General features: G+C 35.5%; 1 protein-coding gene across 2 annotated transcripts in view; it reads left to right on the top strand.

Annotated features, from left to right (window-relative positions):
* Window positions 1-23,126, top strand: part of LOC306858161 (dedicator of cytokinesis protein 1-like) — a 233,237-nt gene that overhangs the window by 46,499 nt on the left and 163,612 nt on the right. For both annotated transcript variants that reach the window (XM_079398558.1, XM_079398557.1), the window contains exons 15-23: window positions 257-355; window positions 1,067-1,139; window positions 4,787-4,890; window positions 5,368-5,548; window positions 10,897-10,994; window positions 17,839-17,928; window positions 18,355-18,455; window positions 18,536-18,664; window positions 21,661-21,769. In XM_079398558.1, the coding sequence (XP_079254684.1) occupies window positions 257-355; window positions 1,067-1,139; window positions 4,787-4,890; window positions 5,368-5,548; window positions 10,897-10,994; window positions 17,839-17,928; window positions 18,355-18,455; window positions 18,536-18,664; window positions 21,661-21,769 (984 nt within the window). The remainder of the gene's footprint in view (window positions 1-256; window positions 356-1,066; window positions 1,140-4,786; window positions 4,891-5,367; window positions 5,549-10,896; window positions 10,995-17,838; window positions 17,929-18,354; window positions 18,456-18,535; window positions 18,665-21,660; window positions 21,770-23,126) is intronic.

Raw genomic sequence — 23,126 nt, 5'->3', positions numbered from 1 at the left:
TGGGCACCTTATGGTTTCCAGCAGGTAGAATAGATTTTGTTGTTTAATATTTCATAACTCGTATCTGTAATTTCTGATCTCAATTAGGTTCTGAACTTGGCAGGGAGTCAGATTAAATTATTCTGTGCAACAAATTGTGATTTACCTGAATGCGCAATGACAAAATGATCAATATAATGGCCGCAGGTTCCTCTTCAAAAGATTTCAATGTCTAATGTTTTTAATAGCTGTTTTTATTATAATCTTTCCCATCTAGAGCGTGATATTTCCTGGAGCTGGAGATGAAGGCATTATGGAATACAAATCGGTCATTTACTATCAGGTCAAACAGCCTCGCTGGTTTGAAACCATCAAGGTAAGTGCCATTTATACTATCTTATCCAATGTCAGAACAATTGTATTCTGGGAAAGTTTATATGTGCTGTTTCTTCCAGAGTCCATGTTTCTATTAATGTATTATTTGTATTATTTATGATTAAAAAAAGAAACTGCATATTGGTTTTCAGAATTAGTAGTATCAGTTTACAATATGCAGTTTATTTTATTTTATTTTTCAAGGTTTTATTTTATTTTAATTTTTTTTATGATCGATACTATTTATTTTGAGCTAGGTGAAAACCAACATGCATAACTTAATATGATATATATATCTATATATATATAATTTGTATTTATTTTTTAATTTAATTTTAATTTAATTCTAATATTGGAATTTTTTGTAGCTTTTCTGGGGTATTTTTTTTAATGCGCTAAAATACCATATATTAACATTAAAACAATCATTGAGCCTCAAAGGGGGGGGGTGGGAATGCATTATTTGACCCTTTTAAATATTTAATAACCTGAAAAAGCATTACACAGTTGGAACTGTTTAAACAGTTTAAATGAAGAATAAAGTTCAGTGTAAAGGTCACAAGGACTGCACACTGCTTAAGTGTCTATTTGAATCCATATTTATGTCTTTTATTAATATTCAAGACCTTTAAGGTGTTTCCCAGTCCTAGTTTCTTTCTAAGGTCATCTCATCTGCGTTAACTTCATCTTTTTGTGATATTCTGTGTTGCAGGTTGCGATCCCGATTGAAGATGTCAACAGGAGTCACCTGCGGTTCACCTTCAAGCACCGATCGTCTCAGGACTGTGAGTCGAGCACACGTTCACACAGGAGAGCGCTTTCAGAGCAGTTTAACCCAGCGGTGGTCTGGAAACTCACTCTAGTAAACTTTAAGTGTTGTTGAGGTCGCAGCATGTGTGAGACAGCGGCACATTTCATTGGAGCCGTTGTGCTTCACACCTCTTTAAATAATATCAAGCCGCCTTTATCTTTGTATCTCAGTGGGTTATCAAAATAACTTTCGACTGTGACAAAGTCATTTGCATCTGAATGAGTTTGCGGTTATTGAATAGACATGTGCAAATATGTGCATTAGTGGTGTTTGGCTTTACTGTTGCTCATATGCATGGTTAGCTATTTGAACAAACAGCAGAGTTTTACACTTCGACAGACATGGAATTATACCTTGAATCATCCTAGCAACCACTCAGAATATCCTAGCAACACATGAAAAACATCATGAACACTTTAGCAACTGCATAGCAACACCCTGACAACAATTGTATTTTTGTTTTATTTTTTTATTTCTTTGTTAATTTTGATAACTTTAGTGTATTTTGATACTAAAATTTAATTACTCTAACATTAATTACTATTATATTAACATTATGTATCTATAATCTTATTTTATTTTATTATGTTTGTTTTATTTTATTTATTTATTATTTGTTTAGTCTGAAAACCAATATGCATTACATTTTATTTTATTTTTAATTATATTTATTTAATTCAATTTTATAAACCATACTAATTATTTTAGGTACTTCAGAATTTTAACGGATGAATATCCTGCTTTTGTAAGACTAGTATTACACATACACATCCAATCTATCCAATCATTTATTTAACACATTATACTGGCAGTATACAGTCATCCAAGGCTTATGTATTGTGCAACATACCAGTGCCCAAACGACCACCCAGAACTCCCTAGCAACCACACAGCAGCACTCTGTAATATTTTGAATACCTTAGCAACCACATAAAATGCCATCACAAACACCCAGAATTCCCTAGCTGCACGAGGAAATGCCACTCAGTTTTTCCGCACGTCTGAAGTTGTTTTCTGGCTGTTTGTTTGTGTGTTTTGCTGAGAGGGAGTTTCTGAATCATACTGGCAGTGAGCGCGGGTGTGTTTGCGAAGCCTGAGAGCTTGTTTATGGGCCAAGCGGAGTCTGGCGTTGGGCTGCGGTCATCACACTTATCCGTGCATGTTCAACCTTATCCTGGCAGCCGCGCCGCTCCATCTGCCCACCACATGCTGCCGTCGCAGCGCCAGGATGAGAGGGGCGGGGTCTCGTTGTCGGGCACTGATTGCCAGGCGCTGGGCGAAGGATGTAAAACAAATCATTTAGTGTGAGCAGATGATCTGGCGCAAATAAACGTCTTGTCAGCTGATCTGAGAATAAACGCTATGAAATTATCAGCGTTTCACACAGCGACTGCTGATCTCAGCACAGTTGTTGTCTGGAAGTGCTGAAATGTCACATTTTTTAAGAAGTTGTCATTCTGAAGTTTATTTTTGTAGCAGATCTTGACTCAGCTAGTGCAACTAAGATTGGTGTCAGTAAGTTTTTTTTTTTTTTTTTTTTTTAAGAAATCAATACTTTTATTAAGCAGGAACTCATTCAGTTTATTTAAAAAAAAAGATAGCAAAGTATTTTGTGATTATTACAATATATATATAAATATATATTGCAAATAATACAGCAATATATACAGCAAATAAGCAATGATTTCTGACTGGAGTAATGATGCTGAAAATTCAGCTTTGCATCACAGGAATAAATTACATGTTAAAATGTATTTAAATAGTAAGCTGTTATTTTAACTTGTAAAAATATTTCACAATGTTCCTGTTTTTGTATTTTCTATTAAATAAATGCAGCATTGGTGAGCAGAAGAGGCTTTTTTCTTTCATAAACATTAAAACATCTTACTGACCCCAAACTTTTAACACACATGTGAAATTGTTTCTCTCTTTATTGTGGTTCTGCAAATAAATGTGTATGAAGAAAAGAAATTCAATATTTAGAGATATCATGGTCATCTGAACTTTTAAAATGCTTATATATATATATATATATATATATATATATATATATATATATAAAATAAAAATAGAATTAAAAATAGAATGAATGAATAAATGTTATTTGTTCATTTTTGAATGCCTAAAATAATTACTATTGAAAATAAATTAATATAGTTATGAGAAACAAATTAAAATACAATAAAAACATAATTAGTTTTATTTGTTGCCATTTGTTTCAGTTTCAATTCAGTAGGGTAAGGGTTTTTATTCAGTACATTTTTGTTCATAATTAGTTCAGTTCAGGGGTTTCCATGGTCTTTGTGTTTTGAAAAACCAACATTGAGTTCATAAATCGAGTTCTGTTCAGTTAGTAGGGATTTCTGTGGGCATCTAAGCTTTAAAGCACTGGTATTAGAATCTGTTTTCTTGTACTGATTGATGCTGACAGGCAGTCAAATGTCAGAGAGAATCAGTTGTAAGGATCTTCGTCCCTGTCATACTGCACGTCTGCCTGTCTGTCTTTTCTGTTATGGATTGAATTCTAAATGGAAAAAAAACAAACAAACATCATCTCCTCCTGACTGAGTCCGTCTGCTGCCGGATACGGACCTGTTTCCCTCATCTTCCCTTTGTCCTAGTACTGCAGTGATGATAAATGATGATGGTGGTGGTCCTCTCCTGACCTCTCCACCTCTCTGGATTGTGAGTTTAGAGGTTCAGGTGTTTGTGTGGATCTCCATAGGCTGGTGTTGACATTCCTAGTTGGGATGAAGTCACTCAGGTATGATTTTAATGTTAGATTCACACACACACTGCTGGAGCTCTTGATGAAGCACACAGGCTCTCAGTGGTGCTGTCTGGCTGAAAAATATGATTGTGTTTGATATAACTGTCAATGTTATGAGAAGAGGAAAAGTAATCTTCTTCGAAATGAGCAGATTCAAATTCAGTTAATATTTTATACTTATTTTTATAATCTGTTTTATATAATACTACGAGTGTCAGTCATTCATGCGAGTTAAATAATTGTATAAATAATTAAAATAATTAAATTAAAAGGTGGCATATAAATTTATATTCCATGTGATTTATTATAATTTATAATGTTTGTTTACTTAAAAATTTATATATATATATATACATACATACATACACTATAGAGAGTTATTATAAAAAGTACTTATTTTATATATACACACACACACAATTAAATGTAATTTTTAAATGTATGTTTAATTAATATATTTTATATGTAATTAAATAATAAAAATAAATATATTTTATAAATTTCTATACTATATACTTTTGTTTACTTTAAAAAAAAAAATTATGAAACATTTTATATAAATAATTTTAACACGCATACATTTAGATATTTAAAACATCTAATTTTATACAATAACGTCGTTTGTGTCTCAAGTCAAGGCTGTTCATGTTACTCTCCTTGGTCTCAAATCAGTTTAGATTCAGCTGCAGTTCAGATTCATATCCAGTTTTAGTTCAGTTCAGATTCAAAACTGTTCTTTTATTTCATTGGCATGGCTCTTTGAATGCATTGTTCTTTTTAGTGCATGTAAAGAACAGATGTTTAGAGGTTGACTATTAATAAATAATAATAAATATGCAATTTCTCTACAGGCAAGGATAAATCAGAGAAGAACTTTGCTCTGTCGTTTGTGAAGCTGATGAGGTACGACGGCACGACGCTGAGGGACGGAGAACACGATCTCATCGTCTATAAGGTGAAACAATAATCACTAGTCATCTCAAAGCATACACACACACACACACACACACAGATATGTGAGCTGTATACTGATGCTGCTTGTCCTCGTTTGTCTCGTATAACCTTTGACCCCACATCACAATGTAATCATTATGCAATTAAGTTTTGTTCGTGTATTCAGTCTCTTCATATCTGCATATTAAAGAGCTTCATTAATGCGGAACGTCGCCTGGTCAAATCCTTTTTGAGCTATGCAAATTAACCCTCATACAAACTAATCTGATTTTGGTTTTACTGCTTGTATAAAACTAGTTCTGGAAAAGTCAAATCAAATGGATTAAAAATGCAACATTAAAGAAAATTTTATTTGTTTCATTTAAACAAGCATGAAGAATGTGTTGAATGACTGACAGCTGTCAATCACTGAATGTATTCCTTAGTCTCTCGTGCAAACCGGTGTTGTGCTCATGCCTGTGCGTTTCTATATTTGTAGGCTGAAGCCAAGAAACTGGAGGACTCCACCATGTACCTGAGCTTGGCCTCCACCAAACCAGAGATGGAGGAAAGAAACCCATCGTCCGGGAAGAACACGCAGAATCTCGGCAGCTTCTCCATCAGCAAAGACTCGTTTCAGATCTCGACGCTTGTTTGCTCCACCAAACTCACGCAGAACGGTGAGACACAGGCATCATTACCCAATCCCATTCCTCTCGCTTTCTCCCCATCATTTCCTCTCCTTTCTCTATTCCTTTATCAAAAGGACCACAAATAGAATAAATAGAGCTGACAAGTCAGTGTTCGCAACTAGTTTACTGCAATATTGTGACATTTCAGACTGAAACTGCATTTTGAAAGTGGACTTTATCCAAGAATGGATTAAATTTGTGATAAGTTGTTCCTATATCAAGTAGCTGAAACATAAAAGCTTGCTCATTTCAGCCAATGTTAGTTTAGTATCTTCAAGATACGGTTGTAATTTTCTCTAACGTTTTGAATTAGTTTTCATTTTTATACATCTGTTTTCATTTGTTTTGCTTGGTCTCATTTTTATTAGTTTTAATATCTGTGTAGTTTTTATCATTTTATTTCAGTTTTAATTAATTTTAATAATTTAAAAAATTGACCTAAAAGATTTGTCGTCACGTGTATGTTTCGTGTGAGAAGCTGTGTCCGGTTTGCAGCTGTGAGGAAGTGCAGATGCAGGAAGATCATTACAGTCGGATCACATACAGGATGCAGTGAAGTCCACCGCAGTCCTGCCGCAATCTCTGCTTTACTCCCTCCTCTCCTCTTAAACATGTGTGTTGCTCTATGAATGTCACAGAAACTGCTTACCCATCAGCCTTTGCTCATGCTGTAGCGGCAGGCGCGAGTATGTATGGCGGACGGCTTCCTGACTGGAGAGTCCTGCAGTCGTAAATCTGAGGAGAGGGTTTGAAATACTGCGGGAACATAAAGTCCGAGATGTAGATCGCGAGGGGAATGTACAGCCATCTAACCGTAGGACAATGAAAATATATGGTAACGAATAAAAGACAGAATTGAACCAGTGTTTCTTTTATAGATTAGTCCACAACGCCATAGCAAACTAAATAAAATTGCATCTGAGTCGTGAGCTTGCAGACTAAATTGATTGTGATAAACCAAAGACAGTAAATAGACAACATGTTTTTGAATTGAGTTGTCTTCTAGTGTCAAATGGTTCATTTGAGCCGTTTTTAATGAATCTTTCAGAAAGACACTCAGGTTTTGAATCAGGGTGACAAACGGTTACTGAATTAACTTGGTCTTCAAGTGTCTAACAACTCCAAATTGGGTTAATAATAGTATAGTTTTAAACCCAACTGTTTTTGAAGGAAATTTGATCAAAAACACAGTAAAAACTGTAATATTGTGAAATAATATTACAGATTAAAATAACTATTTTCTATTTGAATATATTGTAAAATGTCATTTATTCCTGTGATCAAAGCTGAATTTTCAGCATCATTACTTCAATCTTCAGTGTCACATGATCCTTCAGATATCATTATAATATTCTGATTTGAGAAACATTTCTAATTATCAATGTTGAAAAGAGTTGAGTTGTGCTGCTTCATATTCATATGGAAATCTTTGAAATATAAACGTTCTGTAACAAATCACTTTTGATCAATTTAATGCATCCTTGTTTGATAAAAGTATTAATTTCCTTGTATATACTGACCCCATTTTCATTCAGTTTGTTCATTCAGGCTGTCATAATGATTAATTTTTTTTTTTTTAGCATGTTTATATAAACAAACGTGTGACAGTCTGCTGATATAGACATGTTGTAAACGTCACTTGAGTGAGATTCATGTGTCTGTCTGTGTGAGTCAGTCAGGGTCACACGACCAGAATACAGAGCAGCCGAGCGTTAGTGATGCCACCGATGCATGAAGTCACATCAGAGAGCGTGCTGGCCCTGCTACCGCAGCGATGAAGACGGAGTAGCCTTGGTTAGCTTTTAGCATTTGTGCTTTAGACCAGAGCAGGAGAACCAGAGAACGGCTAGCATCCATTACGAATGGAAGTCCTGACTTTTAGAATAAATGCTTCAGTAAAACTTAAATCCAGGACAGTAAACTTAATAACCCAACATCCCTGTTTTCCAGAGACAGTCCCGGTTTTTGATATCCTGTTTGACTGGAACTGTCCCCATTTTACAGCACCTTCAAAACATCCAGTAAATAAACCAGCTTTATTTAGGTGTCATTGAGATACAACTATAGTTTTTATTCATATTTTAATTTAGTTTTAGTTTTTAGATTTACATTGTTCATTCTCATTTTAGTGAGGTTTTGAAAATGAATTTTTATGTCCATGTAGTTTAATTATTTTAGTTTTAATGTTGCTATAGTTGAGTTTTATTGTATTTGCTGCTATTTTAGTACAGATTAAACTAAATTAAATTGAGTAATTTTTGTAAACTAGCTGAAATAAAATGTTTAATTTAAACAAAATTAAATTCATTTTATTTCAAGTAGACTTTTAGTTAATTATAATAACCCTGAAATACACACAGGGATGCAAACTCATCATAAGTGAGAAAAAAAAGACAAAGATGAGCCTAAAATTTGCTAATTAATATGCCTTTTTAACATTTAAATAGTTAAAAGGTTGTACTTATTGTATACAATACATTTGCAGTTTGCGAAATTAAAATATTTCATACAAATAGAAATTACTAAAAATATGTTTAACAGGTTTATTTATCATATGTTCTCTTCAGGGTTATTATAGTTAATTATATGAAAATTGTAAAAAAAAAGTAACTTGAAGCAAACAACTGAAATAAAATGTAAAAACACTAACATTTGCAACTTTTCTATTTTTTTAATTGATGTACTTCATGTACTAAAATAACTAAATCCACAACTGGGGGAGAAAAAAAATACAAATATCAAAAACACAATAAAATTACTAAAAATCTAAATGTCAAACTATAATCGCATCTCAGTGATACAAAAAATGTTTCTCTTGTTTGTTTTATTATATGAACTATATTTGGTATGTTTAATGTTTAAAAATGTATTTTAAATATTAATATTTGATTAATATTTTGGTTTTTGAATGGTTAATATTTCTTCACAGTGCGTTTTTTTTTTTTTTTTTTTTTTTTTTTGTGACTTGTATTAAAACAGGCTAAGGCCCGTTCACACCAAGCATGATAACTATAACGATAAAGATATAGTTCTGAAAATCATTCTCAATATTAGAGAATAGCAGAGTCCACACCACAACTATAACGATCAAGGCACAGAGAAACGATATCGTTGGAATCACTTTCAGAACAATTTTTTCCAGCTGATGAACAATACAAACATTGACAGCCAATCAGAATCCATCCTGCTATAACAAGCTGGAGAATCATAATTTGTAATTATAATAATATATGGAAAAGAAAATACTGTCCCTTTTTTTATTCATAGATAATTACAAGTGAGATTTCAATGAAATGTCAACCACTGAACTATTTAAATGTGCCTGGTTTCCAGTTCAGAAATCTGGTCACATTCTCACGTTCAAACCTGACTTGCATTGTGTCCCATTGCCACTCTCTCTTCTTTCCTCTCTCTAACAAGTGGTGAGAAATAAGTGCGATATCATTAGGCTTCGCAACAGTTGCTGATCTTTGATGTAAATCAGATTGTGCTTCAGAGACTCTACGAGACACTCCAAACCGGAGCTCGCAAACACTTCACTGCCGTCAGTATGCCAAGATGTTTTCTGCTCTAATTTCAAAGCTCCACTGCCAGACGCAGACGCGAGCATCGATAGTCCTCGCGATGAGCGTGTGCAATCCAAGCGCTTTAAAGGCCATCTTTATCCCCACCGGACGCCGGCGTAATTCCTCTCACATAGCGTTTTATGAGGCCGGCCGTGCTTGCGAATTGATTACAGAGGTGCTAGCAATGGTTTTACGCGACCCTTGAGCCACGGGGGCAATTCAGACGCTGCATTAATGAAGACCTTTGTCAGAAATCCCCCCAAAAATCAGCGTTTGGCACGTAGCAGATGCGGTAATGAGGTCGCTGAGGATTCCTCAGGCCGAGGCATTAGCATATAAACATGTGTTTTGATTGTTGTGTAGGCTGTTTTTCCCCCTGCGAGGCCTTGTCCGTCAATGCCAGTGTGTTTTCTGTCACAAAAGTAAAATAGAGGCTCTTTATGGCGCACACATTAGAATATTGAGCCGTGGATCCCCGCTGTTCCTCTATGCCGACTAGTTCTGGTTTCTGTGTCAGAAACGCAGGTTGGAATCAATGCGGTCTGCAGGAGTGTTGTTTTGTTTAGATAATTTAGTTTTGTGAAACACATTTCCCAGATGATCAGGTGTCTCTCGACCAATAGGAGCGAGGGATGAGGCGTTTTTAATAAAGAATGACGGCGCCGCTCTCCTCTCTCGTGGCCTGACAGCTCTTTCTGTCTCTCTGATGTGGTTTTTATTAAACCCACAGGCAGGGCTTGTAAATGTTGGGATCTTTAACTCTGAATCGTCTCTCCCACACAACTGTCGTTCCTGCTGATGTGATATGATGATATGAATCACAGCCTCTGCTCTTCTTCTGCTCACATCCTCTGCCTTAGTTAGTATGCAGTGCTCTGGAATCCTTGATTCTGATTGGTCAGTCTGGGCATTCTGTTTTTGTTTGGTTAATGTTTAACCATATAATTGATCAGGCCAAATGTCAGGGTCCTGCCCAGCTGGTGGGGTTTATTTTGTAAGTACGACCAGTTGACTGTACATTTTGTCTTGGCCAAATAACATGAAGTCAGTACAATGTAGGGCTGCCCCGTAATACGATTAGTCCACTATAAGTATAAATATTGTGTGTGTATAGATGATTATTATATAGAGAAATTAAAATATTCATTCTTTTACATTTACATATCCCACAATATAAACAAGTTCTAATTTAGTTTTAATTTGAAATATGATGTCTACTTAGACTAAGGTTTCTGTCAATTTCTCAATGACGACCTTTTACAACACAGTCCTGAAAAAAACTCGTCTCACCAGATTACGTCATTTCACTTTGGCTTATTTTCAAGTGATTGCTGGAATGCCTCGTTTGAGGTTAAAAAGTCACTCGCTCCTGTTACCATGACGATCACTATGGGAGCCGCTCAGGCGGCATTAAGTGTCCTCAAGGAGACCGGCTGAACTGTAAAACTCTCATGAGTGTTTCCCAGAGTTCCCCACTCTAACAGTCTGATTCATCCAATCATTTAAAGAACATTTGTGACTGTGAATCATAATGGGTGATTCCTATGGCCTAATCTGTGAACACTGATAGATAAACCGCTTCATATTTGTCCAGATTTTCATTTTCTTCTATTATATCATAACTGCAGTGAAATCAGTTCCTCTCGTGGCTTAAGGTTTGACCAGTCAGATGAGAGCTAATGTTATTCACATGTCTCTATATGATGAATGTTTCATGTGCAGGTTGGAGAGGTGAATGTGCTTATGTGGTTTCTCTCTGCTCTCCTGTAGTTGATCTCCTGGGGCTGTTGAAGTGGAGATCCAACACCAGTTTGCTCCAGCAGAACCTGCGTCACCTGATGAAAGTGGAGGGAGGCGAGGTGGTCAAGGTATGTGTGAATCAGCTGATGGACAGAAACACAAACTCACAGCTTTCATTCAGATGTGCAGACATTCGTGCAGCTAATGTAAACGTTTGAAGTTGGTGCGGAGACTTGCTCTTTGATTTATGATATGAAAGTATGAATGAACTCTCTGATGCACTTCAAAGCTTTTTGCTTATTAGTTTTTTTTTTTTGGAAGGAAACAGCAAAATATGCTGAGATATTTTTAGAAATTGCATTTCTGTAAGTGTTTTCAGAAGGGTGTGTGGTTGGGCCTGTGAAATTATAGAAATGCTCAAAATAAGCTTTCATAATGTCTAACTTAAAAATAATCTTTGCAATTTAAACATTCAGGAAATGTTTAAATCGTGTTCTCCATCCATAAAATAAAACTCATTCCATTTACAAAAATAAAGTTCAAATTCAATTCATTAGAGTTACCCTGATATAAAATGTGTGAGATTTAAATCAACCTAGTTACTGGTGGTTCATGTAATTAAAACTACACATTCAGAATGGAGTGATTTTTGTTGTAATAAATACTGTGATCTGTAAGTGGAATTGTAACCACAATCATTGAATGTCTAGTGATTTCTGTCTATTGTAGAGTGTTATGTTCTTATACAGCATATGATTTAAAAGCCCCTCTGAGATGAGGCCGAGCTCTGTTCATTTCGTGACTTTTCCCTCACGGATCAAGTGTTTGAATGCCAGTTTGCTCCTGAAGGCGGTGTCTCATGGACTGATTTCTCTGGCCCTGTTTGAAGGCAAACACGCTCGAGCTGTCAGCGCTGAGAGAGAAAGATTGAGGCAGAGACGCTGTGTGCTGTAAATGTCCCATCAACCTCTCTAACATATTCTGTAGCCTTTCTGCATGTCTCTGCCACAGAAATATAAAACCACAGACCAGAACCATAGTGGCATCAAACTGATGTTGAAGACGCTCACCGCTTTACTTCTGAATGCATGTAGCAAAGGTCTAGCAGACACCGTTTCAAGTTATCCATCCATGCATGCATGCAACTAAAAAATACACAGTTTACACAATTAATTAATTTATTCATTCATTTACTAATTAAACATATTTTAATTGTGTGTTTTGTCTTATTTGTTATAAATTATTTCTGTCTATCTCTATCTCTCTCTCTCTCTCTAAGTATATCTTTATATATTGCTGTATATCAAAATTATATATATATATATATATATATATATATATATATATATATATATATATATATATATATATATATATATATGGATTCCGAGATTCCGTCCGCGATTTCTGCATCGCTGAAATCATAGGGCCGTACGGGTCAAGAACCGGGTTGACCAGGTACTCTGTACCACTGGTACTTGAAAAAACCTGGTACTGTGACGTTTTAATTTTTTTAGTATTGACTTGGTACCGAAGTACCAGGTCTTTTGACAACACTATTATGAAAGTCCATTGCTCAGTGGCTCTGAATTCACATACAGACAAACAATGGATCACAGGTGGGATGTTGATCAGTACTGGCTTGGGATGGGTGTCATCACGCGTCTCTACCAATGAGAGCATTTGGGGTTGGGCCTAAGACTGCAGCAGCGCTCACAAGAACGGCGCTCCCGATATAATTATTTAGGCTAAGCATCAACATTCACAAACCACTGTTCAGTTATTTTTTAACAGAAAAGAGTGCAAAGTGCTCGTAATCACGACTTCATAAGTGGGAAACAGGAAGTTTCTGATAGCATGTGAAGCACTCTCGTTCAGCACAGTGGAGTGCATCGTTTTGTTAACTTTGTGGTTTAATATTTTGAGTCGTTTGGGACGCGGTGACACACGGCCCTCTCACAATATAGTGCTTTACAGATCTATCACTCTTGCCGCTCAGAAATGTTCACGCAATCATGCTGCGCGTATCATAAGTTCTGCGCTCCGGCGCAGTTAGCCCTCACACTCTCTGGTCTATATATAACTAAACCGTGCTCTGGCCTGCCTCTTCCAACCGAGCCAGGGAAGGCTAAACGAACCGCACCCGAGCGCGGCACAAAGCGATCACACTAGTCAAGCACAGTTAAGATTGTCTAGTGTGAGTACACCCTTCTCTCGCATCCCGCACACACTAGTCTACCCGCCTGCATCCGCACTCGCCCATCAAGTGTTGTCCTGCGCTGCACCCTGTAGCACTGGGTCCCACGATAGTGCAGGTCTCTACTCAGAAGGTGCCTGTTATAATATTATGATTGAGGCTCTGGACTCTGAGCATAACTTGTTTTTCTATAACAAACTATAAAATATGTTCTATAAAAACGTTAATACCCTGGCAGTGGCAAATAGCTTGTTTTATATTTGATTTGATTACGTTAATGTTGTAAGTTGAGATTTACAAGAAATATTTTAACTGCTACTATGTAAAAGGAATACTGCTGTAAAAAAGCACCTTATTTGTTTAAAGTGTTTGCAAACCGAATGTTATTGCACTTTTGTTCATATAGCAGTACTTTTAAGTGCACAATACACTACTTTTGAATGCATTATTGAATTTTGTGCATAATGCAATTAATAGCAAATAACCATGTGATTAATCGTGATTACAAATTTTTAATCGTTGCCCAGTTCTTTTTCAGATATAGTGATGTTTAACAGAGCAAGGGGAATTTAGGTGCTCAATCCAAAGAACACCGTCTCCAGAGTGAAACATGGAGGTGGGAGTGTAATGCTGTGGGGACGTTTCAGTGCGTTTGAGGATCTCTGGGAATCTCGTCAGGATCAAAGGAATCACGAGAACGGACGACTACGAGAAGATTTTGAAAGAGAACCTCAGGCAATCTGCAATAAAAGATGGTTTGGGTTGACGTTTTGTCTTCCAGCACGAGAGCGACTCAAAGCATACCTCATTTCTGCTGTAGGACCTGCACAAAGCCCAGACTTGAATCCAATAGAAAATCTGTGAGGCACACTGAAGACCAGAGTCCATGCCAGGAGACCCAATAAATCTGGAGGAGCTTGGGAGATTTGCTCAGCAGGAATAGACTGCGACTCCTCAGGAGACATGCCTGAAACTTGAGAACTACAACAAATAACTAAAGGCTGTTGTCAAGCAAGAGGGATACACCATTGACTATTAATTTTTTTATTATTGATTATTACAAACATTCCAAGCTTCCTAAATAAACTATTATGTTTAGAAATGCTGTGTTGAAAAAACTTCTCTCTGTTAAACAGCGTTTGGGAATTATTAAAAAATATATATATTTTATAGGGTGCTAATAAGTTTGTCTTCAACTGTGTGTATTCATTTATTTATTTAAAATTAAATGTAAAAAAAATCAATAAAATGTAGAATAAAAATAAAATAACAAATTCAGTAAAGAATAACAAATGTTAAAGAATTAGATAAAATGTAGAATACAAAAATATATAAACAATGCAAAATAATAAATGAAATGAAAAATAAGGAATTATTAAAATAAGGAAAAATTATGGATTTTTTTTAATGGGAAATAGAATATAAAATAAAATGTCTGTCATATAAATTATAAAAAATAAAAATATATATAAAATAAAAATACATTTTTTATATGAAATGTAAAATAAAAATTCAAGTTTAAAATAGTTTAAAATAGTTTATTTGAGGAGCCCTGATACAAAATTTGTAAGATTTAAATCAAGCAATTAAATAAATATTTTAAGCTTATAATAATTAAAGCTGCACATTCAGAATAGGGTGAATTTGTTGTATTAAATACTGTATCAGTAAGCTGAATTGGAACCATGATCTTTTTACTGTTTGCAAAGTAGTTTTGATTTGGGGTAAGGCCTAACCACAGATTTATTGCAGTAATTCCTCAACTACAAAACTATTCAAATCGGAGGTGTGTTTAAACATGAGTTGTCTTGGGTGGCCTGAAGGAAGCTGCTAATTCAAACAGCTGTTAATATGCAGAACACACACTCACAGGATGAACTACAATTACAGTACGTGTGTTTTTCGTGCGCACACACACTCACCGATCACACAGCAATGCGTTTATTGGCCAGACACTGAGTGAATAATTCAGCGCTCGCCACCCAGAGCGACAGACACAGACTTCCCTTAACGTTTCCTGCAGGCGTCCCACTCAACATGATTATGTACTTTCCTCACGCTGTGTACTAAAACACCTTCCTACCACTGCCAAGTTTGGAATTGGATTTCTGCAGCCTGCGCAGACATGCCGCATGAAAGCTGTGAGGACAACGCAATAATGCTGCAGGATGGCTTTTGTGTTCCTGATAGGGGTTTCTTCAGGAATCTGCCCTATGGCACGATCACTCACTTCTCTGTCAACGCACTGGAGGAAACATCTGCGGCAGTGATTCAAGGGCACTGCAACATTTATGCCCCATTTATTTGTTATCTGAAATTTGGAACTTTCTACCAGAACATCTGAGGAGGAACTTGACATAACTTTGGACAACAATAAATAATATATAAAATAAATAAGACACATATATAATAAAAAATATTTAATTAATAAATGCCTAAATTCTGTAAACTGTGTATTTTTTTTAAATGAAATAAATGTTATACTATTTAAAATTTCTTTAAATATTAAAATATTTACATTTTACATTGTTTACTTATTTGTAATAATATTACTGTTATAATCTGTAATGCATTTTGCGATACAAATGATACAGCCTGTCATTGTTTTGCTACTGAATCATTTACTTTTATTTTAGCTGATTTGTCTGAATTGAATATGAGCGGGAAAGCCATGAAGTAATATAGAAATAATCGACAACATATCTTTATATTCCAGTGTCCTCAACGTTCAAGCAGGAATGAATGTAAAGCGTAAATTGTATAGTGTGACTCGTGAACAAATGATTCTTATGATTCAAAGAGACTCACAATCTTAAAGTATTGCTATATAGTGGTATATAGATATAGTGAAGCAGTTCTAGAAAATAAAATGTTGTCAAAAAGCAGTATTGCTTTTTAATGTATTTAAATATTCTTTATATTTTCAAATTTTAAAATGCATATAAATCTGCTTAAAATATATAAGTGAATTCTAAAATATATAAAAGTGCATTATTAAATACATAAAAGTGATTTATATTTTAATATATAATTGCTTAAAACATATCTGCTTTATATTATATATTTCATATTTCAAAAATAATTACAGTAAATTGAATCAGAACCTGAATTGCTAAATTCTAATTTGTCATTCCTAGTGTCAAATATCGACTCAAATCCTTAATTAGTTCCCATTTCCATTGCCTCCAGCTCAGTGAACAAATATCCTAGTGAATATTATCTTTGCACGACCGAAGCAAACTTACTCTTCACAGAAAGTATCATCTCCAGCATGAATCATCTCTGTCCTTTCATTAGAATAATGCTCTCTCTTCCTCCATCTCCTGCTCTTTCTGAGTTATGTGTGTACACCTGACGCGAGCGGTGGCATCTTCAACACGCCGGATCTCATCTCAGACTGATGACAGATTGAAGGCCGTTATAGACTTGGACTTTGGTATCTGTTGGGACTTGTTCTGTCCTGGATATACAGTACGCAGCAGCTTCATTGCTGTTAGAGCGAGCGCTTATTCCCCTCAAGGGCACACTCCTCCTGTCGTCACAGGGACTGTAAGCAGAGGGCCACGCAGCTGATGTGCCAAACACACTCACGCTCGTCCTCAGGTGGAGCATTTCAGCTTTAAAATGAGTTTTCACACTGAATTTGTAAGTGCAGAAATAGAGCAAATGTGCGAACAATCTTATTTATAAACCTCAATGTGTGTGTGAGTGTTGTTAGTGCAATGTGCTTTAAATAAAGATCCTTGGCAATGGTATCATGCATTTATTTTTATAATGCTGTATAATTCACTTTGCTCTTGGTTATATCTGTTGTTCTCAGGGAAAATTTCTTATAATATTTGTCATTTCATGGTTACACATGCATTAGTGATGTTTTCAGTGCACAAATAATATCAACTTTATTTCTTTTCTTTTAATTTATTGTTTGTTTGTCCGTTCATTCATTGGTTTTATTTAGTTATTTGTTTGTTTATTTATTTATTTAATTTGTTTTAATTTTGTATTACATTTTTGTTTATTTGTTTTATTGGTTTGTTTTTTATTTTATTCATTTTTATCATTTATTTATTCCATTTGTTTTATTTAGTGAAGTTTTAAATTATTTTTGTTTGTCTTTATTTATCTGTTTATTTATTAATTATTACATTTGTTATCGTGGGTCTTTTTCACCTTAGTATTTTTAATTAACTTAATATTCTTGCCAGTTGAAGGGACAAAATCTGATTGATTGATTTAATTGATTGAATGATTAAGGTTTTTTTTTTTTTTTATTAAAGACCAGGGACAGCATGAAAAATATTGAAAAAATATATATATTTTATAAAAAATATAACCTTGATTTCTTATGCCTGTTACAGTTATTCCCGAGAACATGGTGTTTTTTAATGCTATATGACATTGAAAGCTAATATAGATATTACATGGATAAAAGGACGATGCATTGAGGGAAATGAAAGCGAGGCGAGTGAATGAATTGTCTGAATTGTGGCACATATAGGTCTGTGTAGCTGGACTGGAGCTGTAATTCTCTGTCCCTGCTGGATTGTCATTGAGCATCAGCTGAATGACAGCAGACATTAAAGTGGACAGCATGTGCTGTAGATTGACAGTCCATGAAGCTGACAGCATATCTGTGTTGCACATTTACACTTTCTCAGTAATGATTCAGAGCAAAGCACAGAGCTTTTAAAATCATCCTGTTAAACTGACCATCACACGTGTGTGTGTGTGTGTGTGTGTGTGTGTGTGTTTCATCTTGTAATCTGTGTGTTTAGTTTCTGCAGGACACTTTAGACGCCCTTTTCAACATTATGATGGAGAACTCAGACAGTGAAACCTTTGATACTCTTGTGTTTGATGCTCTGGTAAGATTCTCATGGCCTGTGCTTCAATAAATCTGAAAAAATAAAAATAAAGTACACATATATATAAACATATGCACACACAATGTCTTTTATAAGTGTCAATGAAATGTCATCAGCACTTCTGCTTAGCATTAATTCAATTCGATTTTGAACAAGAACTGTTTTTGTTTCTTATTTTATATTTAATAATGTTTTAATACAAATGACCCAGTATTTAATGTTTTAGTTTTTTAATAATAGGATTTAGGCAGCAATATATTTGCATAATCTAAACCGCTCATTCTGAGTCTGTTGTGCTGAATTATAGTAATAACATGTTATCAGTACTTCTACTCGATAGTTACAAAAAAGTTCAAATTAAATGAAAAAAAGGTAATATGCATGGTTGTTCTTTTTTAACATAAATGTCTCTTCTGCTTTTGAAAGGTCTTCATAATAGGGCTGATCGCAGACAGGAAGTTCCATCATTTCAATCCGGTTCTGGAGACCTACATCCGCAAGCACTTCAGCGCCACCCTGGCCTACACGTGAGTGGGAAGTTCTGCCCTCTCTGTGCCAGTATGTGCTTTGTTTTTATGTGTAACACACTGTGTGCTGATATTTTCAGAAAGCTGACAAAAGTCCTGAAGAACTATGTGGATAATGCAGAGAAGCTGACGGAGCAGCTGCTGAAAGCTCTGAAGTCTTTGGAGTACATCTTCAAGTTCATCGTGAGATCCCGCGTCCTCTTCAACCAGTACGTTCAGATCTCTCATGTTCTGTTTTATTCATCATTACACATCTGAGCTCTAGGGATATCATATCATATCACCCGAATCCATGGAGTTGTGCTTGTAGTCTGAACTAGGGAATTATTATTATTATTATTATTATTAACAACAACAACAAAAATAATAGTAATTATTATTACTTCTACTTGTTGTTATTACTACTACTTTTGAGTTCTTTTTTATTTTGCATTAAAAAAATCAATCAATAGTTTATAACATCAATAATTTCTTATTTGCAGTACTTTAGTAGTAAATACTGTTTGTTTAGTAATTACTTTAATGTAGTAGTAATGTTTAGTTGTTTATTATTATTATTAAATACTTGACTCTTTTATTTAACTATAAAATTGAACAATTGTAGCATACTAATTAATAGTAATTATTTAGTATTTTGTTTAGTAGGCTATTTTTAGTACTTAATTAGTGTTTATTTATTTGCTTTACATTTGCATTTATGCATTCATATAAAGAGGAACACAGCAATCTGTCAAAGAACCAACAATATTTGTAATATAGCTAACAATATTAGTTACAATTTTATAGCCATTTTGATATATAATCAGCAAAAACTGGGCTACAATAATATGTTAGCAGCATTTATGTACATGATTTGTGTTTTTGAGAAAGCAACGTTTATGCGTGGTTAGTGAAAAACTACAATTTTGAAGTCACTGAAATAAGACCATAAAACACATACAGACCATTTGTTTACAAGACTTTTGAGAACCAGAGAGTTTTTGTTTCAAAATGATGTGAAAATCAGCTTGTTTAATTGCTCACAGAAAACAATACATTGATTTTAATTTTTAAAGACATGTTTTGTGATTGAAAGCCAATATGCGAGGGACTGGCAATGTCTTTGAATATTAAGTGATTTTCACCGTAAAAAATCATTATCGTAAAAAAAATATTTTTATCATATTTAAACACATTGTTTTCTCCAAATTATGCAGCTTTACTATTTTTATTGTGCAGTTGGTGATGAGTGGCAAAAAGCAAACAGATAATTATATTTAACAAATGTTGGCGTATCCAACATATACTCCAAAACCTCTTTCTTTTCCTCCTTCGTAATACGGGTTTCCATGCCAATAAGCTGCAGTTAAGGCTAAGAGATGTGACAGCTTGATTTAATGTGCAGATCTGAAATGCCACACCTTTATCAAACCGAAGTGTCCTGGTTTCCTGACAGATGGAGGATGTTTGAAGCGGACAGGAAGTGGAACGGGCAGCGGCGCTGATTTAGGGAGACGGAGGACATGTTGAGTAATGACTCGGCCTAAATTAAGTTCAGCGCTGGTGATTAGCTTGTTGTCTGCAGGTGAAGTATAGGATGGTGTCTCTTTAAGTACCTGAAGGCTGAGAGCGCCTGACACCGCAGAGCGCTGTGAGAGACACTAATGAGCAGAGTCTGATCTGATTGACTTGTCTGCTCGCTCACAGACTCGACCTGCTGCCGCTGTTCACCATCTCATGCCCGACCCGACCGCACACGTCTCCCAGTCAGAGCTTCAGACTGCAGTGGAAATGATGAGAAATATGGCCAAAAATAACAACTATCGTAAGATTGAATAGCTATCGGTGTCGGAAGGGAAAACGTATCAATATGCGGTTTCATCAAATGTTCATCAATTTCAGTGTTTACTGCAGCCCTGCTCAGGATCTTTCTATTGCAGTATTCTCCTTCAAATGATTCTGATGACCTTTAAACCAGCATTCACTAAAAAATCAAAATTATCATTTTTAAAATAAACATTTATACTATACACAAATACACAAAACGCGCGCACACAAACAATTCTCAACATCTTCATTAATATTGTTTTTATTTTATAATGAGCATAAATTGCAAGACATACTACCATGTGGAATACTTACAAAAGTGCTTCACTCTTTTATCATTTTCTGTCATTATAGCAATAATTATTTTGTTCATGTTTTTGTAATTTTTGTGGTGAAAAATAACATAAAGTTTATTTATGAAATCTTTCTTGATGTTTATTTATTTATTGCAAAATACAATTACTTATTTTACATTTATATTTTATTGTTAAATATGACCTCAGCATTTTTTTAACAGGTTTTTTTATTTATTTATTTATTTTTGCAAAATATAATTTTTGGGTTTTTGGGGTTAAATTTGATTTCAGCATTTCTTCACAGTTTGTTTATTTTTATTTATTTATTTTTGCAAAACATTTCTTATTTTTTGTTAGATTTTAGTGTTAAGTATGACCTCAGCATTTCTTGACTTTTTGATTTGATTGATTTTTGCAAAGTATAATTTTATTTTTTGATTGATTTTGAGTTCAACAGTTTTTTTTATTTTTTACTTTGATTAAAAATAATACGATTCTATCATATCTCCCCTTTTACTTTAGTAATTAAAGGATGTAAAGCACTTCAAGATAATTAATGGTCAACTGGAGTGAAGAGTATTTCAGTATATTTGACGGGCCATTAACTAAGTGTGTGTGTTGACGGAGGGCCTGTCTAATGTAAACGCTCTGGACGAGGGCGAGAATGTCTGACCCTCATCGTAACCAGAGCACAAAAAATCAGGTGGCGCTAATCGCATCAGCAAAGGCCGTCGGTGAGCGTTTAATGAAAGCGAGAGCACAGGAATCCTCCCGGTGTATGTGTGGCTCTTTGGAGCAGCGCCGAGACTGCCCATCAGCTCTCTGCCCTTCAAACTAGATTACGGAGCAATTCATCAATCTGATCAGCCTGTAATCAGGAGCTAGTTTAGAAGTGCCAGTGAACAGGTGGGAGTGTGTGTGTGTGTGTGTGGAGTTTGACACATTGTTTTTGATGTGGGTTAGTATGGCTCCGGCTAGTTTGATGTCATGGATTTGCATTCCAAACACATGTAGAGCGGTCTTCTGCCTCTCTGATGATTTAGATGAAATGATTCTCGCTGCTCAATCCCCTGATCATCTGCTGTTTGTGTGTTTTCCTTCAGGCTCTATGAGAACAAAGGCGAGAGTGATTTCGTGGAGTCCCTGAGGAAACTCTTCGCCTCGTTTAATGCCATGATGAACAGCAGTGCTGAAGGGACTGGTGGGGTGAAGGTGAGAACGCTCTAGGAGCCAGTTTCTGATGAGCTGGAGGTTTAAATGCTACATTAATAGAGCATTAAGATAACAAACAAAAACATTTACACATCTGTTCCTGGTGTGACTTCATTTCACACATGCAACGCACAAGGAGATGTTTCTCAGAATGTTCACGCTGCTCTTTTACAGACATTCAAGGCCTGCAAATGACATCCATATGATGTTTCCTGAAGTCATATGATGCTTTATGAGAGGAAAGTCTCCTGAAAACCCCTCCCTAAATGCATCTACACACCCATATATTCAAAGTTGTTGCTTCTCAATCATTTATGAGAAATGACAACCAATGAAATTTGGCTTGGTTTGTGTCAAACATGGCATAGTTTTGCTAGCTAGCACATCAAAATGACAGGAAGAGGAACCGATCTGTAAAATAAATCAAACTATACATTTTTATGTGCCATTTAGAGACATGAAATGTGTGCATCTAAGAATAGTTAATACTGAATAGCAAAATGTGTATCTGGAGGCTCTGTATCTCAGGACGTCTTCCCAGAATGCTGCTCTGTTTCTTCTGTCAGACATGAATATGTATGTTTCTGTCTTTCATGCATGTTGAAGTGTGCTTGTCTCTCTCTCTCTCTCTCTCTCTCGTCCCCTGATCTCTGTCCACTGTGGCTCTGCTTCGCAATCTTTAGCTGCTCCTCAAGGTACTCTATCTGTCCTTCTCTCCTCCATCTGTTTCTCTGCTCCTCCTCCTCCATTTGTGTGCAGTTATTTATTTATTTTTTTTTTTGGTCACTGACCTTTCCTGTCACTTCTTTTTTGCATTAACAAACCTCTGTTCTAACACACACGCGCTCAGCGGCCGACACAAAGCATCAGACCCTCTGGACGGGTCGTGAGTCTGCCTGGAGCGATGCAGGTGTGCTGCTGGCCCGGATCTTAGTGGTTTTGTCAGAAAATAAAAAATTGATCTTGATAAGATTCACTGTCAAGGGAAGGAATGTGCTTTTCTCTCCGCTGGTCTTGTCGCAACAGGAAAGCAAGAGACGACGTGAGTGAAACGGCACGTCAGCTTGAAGTACATCTTGTTCGCATGCCCTCACACTTATTATTTAAACAGTCTGACAGTTTGAGCTGGTGCCGGTCTGTCTTTACTGCACGTCGGGCTTGTTTTTCTCTTTTCTGCTTTGTTGTGTGTGTCATTTGTTCACCACTAGTGTTAAACTAAATTGAAAACAGCTGTTTTCCAAAACACACCCCCAGCCCGCTATTGGTCATTTCAACAAATAGCCCCGCCCCAAACTCACACCATTGGTTGAAACTAAGAAGCATATTATTTAAACATAACAACATTGGCTCCACAAAT

This window comes from Barbus barbus (genome assembly GCF_936440315.1).
Source record: "Barbus barbus genome assembly, chromosome: 38".
NCBI lineage: Eukaryota > Metazoa > Chordata > Actinopteri > Cypriniformes > Cyprinidae > Barbus > Barbus barbus.
Note: the sequence above shows the minus strand (reverse complement) of the source record. Positions and strands in the feature narration are given on the sequence as shown.